The sequence below is a fragment of the Bicyclus anynana genome, chromosome 12 (genome assembly GCF_947172395.1).
Source record: "Bicyclus anynana chromosome 12, ilBicAnyn1.1, whole genome shotgun sequence".
Lineage (NCBI taxonomy): Eukaryota > Metazoa > Arthropoda > Insecta > Lepidoptera > Nymphalidae > Bicyclus > Bicyclus anynana.
The window spans coordinates 11,779,463-11,790,633 of NC_069094.1; the positions used below are offsets into that span (position 1 = coordinate 11,779,463).

General features: G+C 35.7%; 1 protein-coding gene across 2 annotated transcripts; it reads left to right on the plus strand.

Annotated features, from left to right (window-relative positions):
- The first annotated feature begins 38 nt into the window (after positions 1 to 38).
- On the plus strand, positions 39 to 10,832 carry LOC112052760 (arylsulfatase I-like). 2 transcript variants are annotated; one of them, XM_052884723.1, is made up of 8 exons: positions 39 to 678; positions 2,420 to 2,524; positions 4,386 to 4,545; positions 4,930 to 5,156; positions 6,030 to 6,135; positions 7,793 to 7,945; positions 8,662 to 9,321; positions 9,636 to 10,831. In XM_052884723.1, exons 2-8 carry the CDS (start codon positions 2,423 to 2,425, stop codon positions 9,866 to 9,868), a joined length of 1,641 nt encoding a protein of 546 aa, XP_052740683.1. In that variant the 5' UTR covers positions 39 to 678; positions 2,420 to 2,422; the 3' UTR covers positions 9,869 to 10,831. The 2 variants fall into 2 exon arrangements, with proteins under 2 accessions (XP_052740683.1, XP_052740684.1); XM_052884724.1 differs by lacking the exon at positions 39 to 678 and having other exon boundaries at positions 2,387 to 2,524; positions 9,636 to 10,832.
- Positions 10,833 to 11,171: the final 339 nt, after the last annotated feature.

Here is an 11,171-nt window from a genome sequence, read left to right on the forward strand (position 1 = left end):
TAATATCCTTCAAGAAACTCGTTATTTATTAGTAAAAAAATATAAGTTTTGTAATATTTTCAGTCTAAAGAAAAACAGATCGTGTGAACATCGACTACGTATTTAACTTTTACAAATGTAAAGAATGGGACATGAAAAGGTGAAGGAGGACAACGAACCAAAACTTGATCTTAGAAACCGGTGTTACTATTTGTTTTACTATGATATTTATCGCAACGTACCTAATCAGTATTGTTTTGTCCTTCTTTGTTGCTGCGTGTTCTGTCTTTTACTAAATAAGTACATAATTACTTAATAACATTGTCTAACTTGCTATCTTCTCTAAGATGGGATACTATCTATAGAGAGTTTAAGGTGGAGTCGTCATTATTGATATGAGCCGCCATCTCGGAGTGCATCTGTTATCTCACATCATACCAATATGTAGTAATTCCACTGGGAAGTGATCGTCTATACTCGTATTTGCCGTGGACTGCATTTTTATAATATAAATACACAAATTCTTATAACAATCTTGTATAATATTCTTGAATTTGATGGTACACTGACTTATAACATTGGAACTTTATTGTGTAGTTTTAAAAAATTCTATTCATACTTAATACAGAAATTTATCCTAGATAGTTTGATTATTACAAGGAAAACTGAAGAAGAAAACGTAAAGGAAAACGAAAACATGTAAGTGATAATGTTTTGTTTATTATTTGGCATACATACATTTAGATGAAAACCATTTTTTCAGTCATGCTTCCATAGATTTAGTATCTAACTAGAGATTGATTATTAAAATTATGTAGGTATTTCAAAAATTAGATATTAAATTGTTTATTTATCTGGTTTTTATTGATAACAAAGTAACTGGAGTATGTTGGTCAGTTACAATCATAACAGGAAAAATAGAAACGATACTGGGATTATTTTCTCAGGATTATAGTAATAATACTGCACCAGTAAGCGAAGTACCTATTCAATGACATCCGATTGGCGTAGTGGTAGTGACCGTGAGTCCAAGGTCGTGGGTTCGATTACCACTACTGAAAAATATTCGTGTGATGAATATGAATGTTTTCCAGTAACTGGATGGCATTTATCATTTGTAATCATTGATACCCTTAACATTAGCTACGTTTACTTTAAGGCTAGATATTGTATTCATATAATTTATTTTTTATTTTTCATAGTTTTACTAGCTAAAACTGCCTTTCACAATTCAGAATCAATTCATTACTTCTGTTTTGTTTAACGTCATGTTTCATGGCATATTTCGTCATTTGCCTCTTCAACGAATTATTGTCATTATTATCATCAGCATGTTTTAATGGCAGATTGTAATAGAGCCAAAGACTGTAGCCTTGCTCGTCGATTCTCTTCCTTCAATCTTCTTTGAAAATTAAAAAATGTATGGGTGCATCACAAAGTCGTTATTATTATAGGCTACATTCTTCATGGTTTAATTCTCCTGCTTAGGGTACTGTTATCTTAGATTCGCTATTGTGATTTTTGAATATGTCCCGTTATGATATTGTAATAATCCATATTACAATACAATAATGTTATGAGTAAATTGTACAGATCGTATGCATGATATAGAATAAGTCTCTTTGCCGATCTTATAGAGAGGATTAACAAACTAGAAATTAATTAAAAGAGCGTGCCTGAAAATTTTGGAAATGATGTTTTCCTAGTGATCAGATATCTACTAGCTAAATAATAAAGATTCTTCCGATATCTTTATGCCATAAATATAAATTTTGTCTATCCTCAGGCTATGAAATACTGTCCTTGTTATCGGATCACATTTCAGATCAATCTAATTCGTAAGTAAACTTCTTTGGATTTTCCGTCTTAGATAATATTTCCGCCTATGTTTCTCTTTTATATTACCTACCTATTTTTTGTACTACATAATGATAGCGCTTGGATGCAATCGCGCCTGATAACGGTATTAAGCGAAGATGCAGATAAATGACGAAAAAGGTCCACTCTTTATTTGTAGATACCCATATTGTAGATGTACCAATTTTGATTAAATTTGATGGAAAGATCAACAGTTACAACAGTTAAAGATCACTTTGTTGATATTGTAGTTGTTTTGTGACCTTACTTCAGACACGAGTGCAATTTTTCATTTCTTATGTACTTTCCTTTTCATGAGTTATGACAACCTGTCTGATGAACTTATTAATGCATTGGCTTGAAAATTGACGTCCCAGGTTCGAGACGATGTAATATTTTCTAAATGTAAATCAAAAAAGAAAGTTTGTAGAGTTGTACCTCTGTCATATTTAGACCGTTTTCATCTTTGACTGACCCATCATTTGAGATCGTAATCAACGACTTACTTGTTGTTAGATTAAAAAAATTCAAAAGTTATATATCAACTCTTTAATTTATACCATCTATATTTTATTTCTTCCAGAAAATGTTTCTTAAATGGAAAGTTGTAGTGTTTTACATCCTAATGACCGTTATGGATGGTGAAGCAAACCGACCAAATATCGTCTTTATTATAGCAGATGATATGGTAAGTTAAAAACTTGTATTCATTTTTTTGTACACTTATATGAACAACAAAAACATATTCGAGAATTGATTTTTATTCGCCCTAATTATTTTTTTAGTAATTCTATCAAATGTATCTACACTTTCAATAAAATAACTAAAAATCTGAGTCCCATATAGGACTCGGAGTTTAAAACTCTAGTGTAACATGGAAATAGTCTATTGTAGTATTTAAGTCGCAAAGGTGAAGTGGCAATGGGTGGGGGCTGGGGCTCATAGTTCGAAGAGCCGATGGACGTTGGGGTCCCAAAGTGCTAGAATGGCGACCCCGCACTAGAAAGCGCAGTGTTGGTAGACCCCTCACCACGTGGACTGACTACATCAAGCGAGTCGCAGGGACTCGCTGTATGCAGGCAGCTCAGAATCGTGATGTTTGGAAGTCCCGCATAAAGGGCTTTGTCTTGCAGTGGACGTCTATCGGCTGATATGATGATGATTGTAGTATTAGTAGGCCGTAGTTGACCTAAGTCATCAAGAGGTATGAGTTTAACTTGTTGTTGAAATTAGTATATGCTAGCCCGCAACTTCGCCCGAGTGGTACTCTTCTATAAAATCGGAATATCTTTCCATGCATTGTTTTGCTATACATATCTCAAAGGGGTTAGACAGCGTTTTCGATGATTCGGCTTTTTCCACACTTACAACAATTATAGTAATATTGCAGTCAATTTACTCAAAACCTTGACAAATTATTAAATACCTATATTTAAACCTTCCCCATTAATTACTATCTCTGTAATTATGGTGAAAAATTCAAAAATCAAATCAATACCTAGTTTTCCACTTTATCGCGAACAGACAGACAGACTATCATATAATTTAATTTATCGATAATTATAATATCCATATGTACAATCCACTACGAGTTTTTGGCTGGTGGGAGGCTTCGGCCGTGGCTAGTTACCACCCTACCGACAAAGACGTACCGCCAAGCGATTTAGCGTAGAGTAGAGCGATGCCCTGTAGAAACCAAAAGGGGTGTGGATTTTCATCCTCCTCCTTACAAGTTAACCCGCTTCCATCTTAGACTGCATCATCACTTACCATATGAGACCACCATTATCTCACATCATATATTACCATGTGAGATTATAAAGAATAAAAAAAAGAGTAACAATTTCCACACTGGATATACAGTGTAAATAAACTTTATCAAACGCTCATAAAGTAAAAATTGATCGTGTCAAATTAGGTGAAAAAAATGTGGTGATATATTTTTGTGCACACCGTTTTTTGCGCGCGTACCGTTTACCCGATATCCTATAAAAACTAATTAATTGTAAATGTTTTCCGGTTACATTTCTCAAGTAGACTATTAAATGGAAAGCTGTGTGTTATTATTAGTTTGTTACAGTGTGGAATTTAATTGAAATGATTGAGAAGCAATTTTTTTTTTTTAAATAAAATGTTATTAACAAAAAAACAACCAACAAGGTGGTGCTATGAATAAATAGAAGGGGGCGAAATAGGGGTCTTTTTTTATTCTTTACAAGTTAGCCCTTGACTACAATCTCACCTGGTGGTAAGTGATGATGCAGTCTAAGATGGAAGCGGGCTAACTTGATAAGAGAAGGATGAAAATCCACACACCTTTCGGTTTCTACACGACATCGTACCGGAACGCTAACGACGATCTTACCTGATGGTAATTGTAGTGAAACTGAAGCGAAGTAACTTGTTAGGAGGAGGATGAAAATCCGCTCTCCTTTCACTTTTAAAACTCTCGTTTGTAAAATTTCACACGCCTGGCATTCCGCAATAAAGTCCCTCCAACTTTAAATATACATAAGTGGTATATTGAGCTGGCTGTATTGACATTGCAGGGTTGGGACGACGTCAGCTTCCACGGGTCGGATCAAATTCAGACGCCCAATATCGACCTTCTGGCGTACAGTGGCGTCGCTCTAGAGAGGTATTACTCGCATTGTGTGTGCACTCCGTCCCGCGCCGCCCTCCTCACTGGGAAGTTCGCATATGTTACAGGTTTGTATGAATAAAAAATGTTTTGTATATAGAATTCGAAGAGAATACAAATAAATCCGACCAAGTGTATTTAAGTAAGACTCGCGCACGAAATGTTCCGTGCCATTATCTATAACATGAATAGTTTAAAAAACTAAAGTATGGCTTGATACCCATATTATGGGGCTGCATTTCAAATAGCCTGTCCGCCATCTTGGACGTCCGCCATATTGGATTTAAGTCACGTGACTATTTCTTTTGTATGCCTGACAGCAAACCCTTTCATTTGATATCCATATCATGGGGGTGGATGGATTCGAACAGCCAGTCATCAGTCAGTTTTTCGCCATCTTGGGGAAAAAGATTACTTTGAGTTAAGGCAGTTGAAATTTCTATATGTCGCAGGTATGCAGGGTTATCCCCTAACAAATGGCGAGGACAGAGCTTTGCCGACAATTGAGAAGATTTTACCACAATATCTGAAAGAACACGGATATGCTACACATCTGGTCGGTAAATGGCACGTTGGGCTGTCGCGTGTCGAGTATTTGCCCACTTCGAGGGGTTTCGACTCGCATTTTGGTCACAGAGGCGGATATATCGATTATTATGAATACGATTTGTTGGAAACGGTGAGTTTTGTTCTAATACCTAAAACGGTCTAGTACGGTAGGTGCTTATTAGGACTAGAAACGATAGGGTAATCGATGTTGTAGCTTAGATAAAAACTTCAAGTCTACCAGTGAATGTTCATCAGCTGAATCCATTATTTGCATGATGATGACGATATAGTAGAGCAGAATCTGTGTTAGATAATTATATTATAATTTACGCAGAACTTCTCTATCACTGTAAAGAGATAGCTTCAGCTTTCTGTGTTACATGTTCCGTAGTACAAAATGCTATCTAAAAGCGGTTTCTTTACAAAATTTAATTCAATATACAATTAATCTTTAATCCTTATCTACAACGATTTACTTAATAATCACGAGGATATTATAGAGATTGACTTTGATACTGATATCAATAATCTGATGACATCATGTAAAAAAAAATCTATCTGCGTGATCATCTTCAAATAATCGAATCAGTAGATTGACGTAGATAACTTGGGATAATCTCTCAAAAAAAATCGAAAGCAATGCCTAATTTTTCTCTAAAAAGAGATTTGTAATTAGCACTGTATAGATTGTTCGAATCCGGTACGGGGCACGCACCTCCAACTTTTCAGTTGTGTGCATTTTAAGAAATTAAATATCATGTGTCTCAAACGGTGAAGGAAAACATTGTGAGGAAACCTGCATACCAGAGAATTTTCTTAATTCTCTGCGTGTGTGAAGTCTGCCAATTCGCATTGGGCTAGCGTGGTGAACTTATTGGCTAATCTCTCATTCTGAGAGAAGACTCAAGCTCAGCAGTGAGCAGAATATGGGTTGATAATGATTATGATGATGACTGTATAAATAATTGTTTGTATCATTTCTTAACATGTTGGAATACCCCAGTGGAATATCGGCGATGTTTCTGGATATGACCTGTTCCGGAATTTATCATTTGCTCGGGATGTTGAAGGTTATATAACGGACGTATACAATGAAGAAGCTAAATCAGGTGAGCTACTACCGTCAATGCTTTTAACAAAGAAGAACAATTTTTGACAGCATGGTTTAAAATTTCAATTTTGCATACATGGCTTATGAGACTGTGATGGCGAGATCTTTTGTCATTTTGTAAAAAAACCAAGTATTTTTAATCCAAAGATCCTTGTTCAGTACGTAGGTACTTACAAGTACATAGTCGCTATGTTATTTAAATTCGTTAGTTAGGTAAACATAGTTGTTCTTTATCCAAAGATCCTTGTGTACTTTGTTCGGTAGAAAAGGTACACAAGGATCTTTGGATTAAGAACAATGTATAACTAAAGAATTTAGATAACATAGCGACTTTGTGAGGTAGCAGGAAAGAAAGATCCAAACTTTATTAAATAATCCAAGTAATATAGACTACCTAATAATAAAGTGTAATTAAACTTAATTTCATTCTAATTTCTTCGGATCAATAAGAGAAATCATATCATAACTTCACCTTCGCTTCGCCTTGCAACCATTTGCTAGACACGGTTAAAGATACAAACATACACATTTTATCCTTCATAGTCATAGTTACAAACCGCATTTACCTATGATAGAAGGTGAAGGAAGGCTTATCATCAGGTGAGATTGTAGTCAAGGGCTAACTTGTAGAGAATAAAAAAAAACGAGGTAAAACTTATCCAGCTTTTAAAAAATTATGCAGGTCGGGCCATCGCAAGTTCTCGCCCCAATAGATACAATCTCATAATGCCATGGGAAATCACGCGCTGTTTTAACGTTCAAGGTCTTTGATTCAATTAACATGCGATGTTGATTCTTGGAGGACACGGACAGGATAATTTTATATTGATCAACTGTTATGATAAGTCATTGATAATAATACTTCGCAATAGTTATTCAAGTCTGGCATTTTCCTGGTGTTTTTAGGTCAAGTCTGCAAAATATTTATCTAAGAAAAATAGAACACATTTAAATAGTGATGATATACAAAATAAAAATGTAATGTGTATAGGTTACTCAATGACGCAAAATGCTGCCCAGGTATGCCCAGATTTTGATAGAATATTCTTACTTACTTACTTACTTAGAAAGTATACTCGTAAATCCTGGATTAACACATATTTTCGTGATCAGTTGATTCATACTGATTATTAAATTTAAAAAATTAATTAAGTTTAATACAATTTCATCAACAGGAATGCAGTGGAGTAGTTAAATCATATTTTAATTTGTAACTTTATGGTTGATGAATTTCTTTAGCACATTTTTAGGCAACTTCGTCACAATATTACCTACTTGATACTAGGTCAAAGTAGTTACCTGAATAATAGTTTTGTCATATGCTCCGTTTGTAAGGCATTTGTTAAAAACATTTAAAAACTAAAATTTTCATGTAATCACGTCCCAATGAAAATATGAATATTTTTTTTCAACCTACGATAATGAACTATTTAAGACCATTTAAAAAAAGGTGTCAACTACCCTATCGATATAAAATTATATTTTCAGTGATAATGCTGTAATTAATGATAACTGGTAATAAAGTTGGATCTTGAAAAATAATAAAATCACATCGTCTAATTGGTCTGCGCTAACGCTCCAGTCCGGTTTAATAGACTTCTTATAAATATTGTTTTTTGATTACACTTTTCCATACATAATTATTTCATTTACAGTTATAAAGTCGCATGATATTTCCAAGCCATTGTTTTTGATGGTGGCCCATAATGCCCCGCATTCAGGCAACGAGCAAGCGCCGCTGCAGGCTCCGCGAGAAGTTGTCCGCGAACTGCGCCATATAGAGCTGCCTCAACGACGATATTATGCTGGTGAGTTTTTAAGTAGAAAATTCAATTTTTATATTATTTTGGGATCCAACCAAGATTAGAAAATAAATAATAATTAATTTTTTTTCATGTAAATTTGTGCAATTAGGTACCTACCTCGTTTAAAAATAAACTCATACGCCTAATTTAAAATTATTCCAATTTTTATCAACTTTCGTAAATCTAACCAAATCCAACACCTAGCAAGATTATAAAATATTGCCCTTTCTTTTACTGATTTATTTATTATTTTTATTTTTTTATTTTTACAAGTTAGCCCTTGACTACAATCTCACCTAATGGTAAGTGATGATGCAATCTAAAATGGAAGCGTGCTAACTTGTTAGGTGGAGGATGAAAATCCACACTCCTTTCGGTTTCTACGCGACATCGTACCGGAACGCTAAATCGCTTGGTGGTACGTCTTTATCGGTAGGGTGGTAACTAGCCACGGTCAGAGCCTCCCACCAGCCATACCTGGACAAATTGAGAAAATCTCAGTCGGCCCAGCCGGGGATCGAACCTAGGACCTCCGTCTTGTAAATCCACCGCGCATACCGCGGCGCCACAGAGGTCGTCATATATTTCTTCTATAAATGATAATAACTTACATTAATGACAATATTTAACATGGTTTTAATTTGACTTAGTGGTTATTGGGTTATTTGTTTGTTAACAAATGAATTGTAAACATTTAATCATTAAATTGTGAATTTCAGCTATGGTAAAGAAACTTGACGACAGCGTAGGAGACATCGTTAAAGCTTTATTAGAAAAGGGCATTCTCGAAAACACTATCATAATCTTTATTTCCGATAATGGAGGAATAACGTCACAGGCGTTTGCAAATTATGCGTCTAATTGGCCTTTGAGAGGCCTTAAATCAAGTCCATTTGAAGGAGGCGTTAGAGTCAATGGACTTGTATGGAGTAAGAATTTAACTCAAAGTCAACATTTATGGAAAGGATATATGCACGTGGTAGATTGGTTGCCAACACTTTCAAAGGCTATAGACATTGACCCACCAACAAACATAGATGGAATTGATTTGTGGGATAGTATTGTATCAAATGAAGCATCTAAAAGAGATGTCATAGTCGAGATCGATGATTACACAGGATTTGCATATATTATAAGTGGAGATTATAAGCTAGTTACTGGTGAGGTTTTGGCCAATTACTGTACCTATCAAGGAAACAAGCATAAAGGTATTGCTGGAAGTGGACCGTCATATAAAAGCAGTATTGAGAAAAGTGCAGTATACTCAGTACTATCAAGAATAGGAGTTCCGTTTCTCTATTCAGATACTAATCTTAGAAATGAGATAAAAATATCTTGTGATGTGGATACATCTAAAGATTTATGTTACCCTGGTAACGGTAAGTTTAAATTAGTATTAGTATCATTCACATTATTAAGTGATATAATACCCAATAATGATTTTTTTAAAGAATCACTTGGTTGTATAACTATTTGGTCGCATGTTAATTAAAAACAAAATCTGTAAAAGATTGCTTTGGTCTTAATGAAAATATCTTTTTCAGTTCTGATGAAAACTTCAATTTATTTTACATGAAGTTCTATTGTATTTATTTTTGAATTAGTGGATCATTTAGAAATACTTAATATTCCGATCTTGCGGCTGAATTCCATGCGTTTATATATATGTATTAATAATAATATTTGTTTCTAGGTACCGTATGTTTGTATAACATCAAAGAAGACCCATGTGAATCAACAGACTTATCGACAAGCAAACCAGACATCGTAGACAAATTAACTTCTCGATTACAGTTAGAATTTAAAAGAGTAATACCTAGAACTGTACCTCACGAATCTAATTTAAACGCTTTACCTAGTTTGCATAACTATACATGGGATGTGTGGAGATCATCAGATGGTGAGACAATACCTATCACAAAATAGTTTGACAGGTAACTGTCAACAACTAATGTAGATGGTAATCATGAACGCGTTTTCTTGCACATAACGTATGCTAGCACGTCTCCGTTCTATGTTTTTGCTCATTGTATATCTAAGGTTTAATCATCATCATCATCATCATCATCATATCAGCCGATGGACGTCCACTGCAGGACATAGGCCTTTTGTAGGGACTTCCAAACATCACGATACTGAGCCAACTGCATCCAGCGAATCCCTGCGACTCGCTTGATGTCGTCAGTCCACCTGGTGGGGGGTCGGCCAACACTGCGCTTACTAGTGCGGGGTCGCCATTCCAGCACTTTGGGACCCCAACGTCCATCGGCTCTTCGCACTATGTGCCCCGCCCATTGCCACTTCAGCTTCGCAACTCGTTGAGCTATGTCGGTGACTTTGGTTCTTCTGCGGATCTCCTCATTTCTGATTCGATCACGCAGAGATACTCCTAACATAGCTCGTTCCATCGCCCGCTGTGTGACTCTGAGCCTTCTTATGAGGCCCATAGTTAGCGACCAAGTCTCGGAACCATAGGTCATCACTGGCAACACGCACTGTTCGAAGACTTAAGGTTTAATAAAGATATGAAACTGCCGGTTTTTTAAAACCTGCTTTAGCTGCCTAGATGGTTCTTTCTACTCAGTAGCTGTTTATGAGATCCAGGGTTTTCCGATTATCAAGTTTGGCACCCAAAAATAAACGAATTATATTTAAAATACACTATTTGGTTGTGTTGGCTGTGTTCGTGGCGTTACCCAATCTGTGGTTCTAACTGAAAATCAGCACTACGTGTCCAAATTCAAATGGTCATGTAGCATTATGCTGAGCTGGGGCCATTTTCTGGGTTATGCTACACATCGCAGTGTATTGTCCTGGATGTCATGGTGTACTGGAGATATTGTGATGTGTGGCATAATTTCGAAATAAACGCATTTTTCTTTCTTTCTTTCTATTTTACGCTCGACATACAAGTAAACACATTGCGTTACTGTGAGTATCATCGATACGAGTATAATGAAAAGTAGGTTATCAACTTTTCCGTGGAAACGGTTAGAAGCCATATAAAATCATTCAGTCCACAGAGGAATCAACGATTTACATGATTAATATTGGGTCAGGGCCCAGGGCCATGGAAAGGGAAGGGGCTTTGTGTCAACAGTCACTTGTGGCCTCATGCCGTACTTGTTTACGACGGATCGTAAACGCGGATACTTTTAGGCGCCGAATAAATTTCCGTTCATCCCTTATTTTGTTGGCCCACCCATAAAATGGACTTAAGGGGTATCAT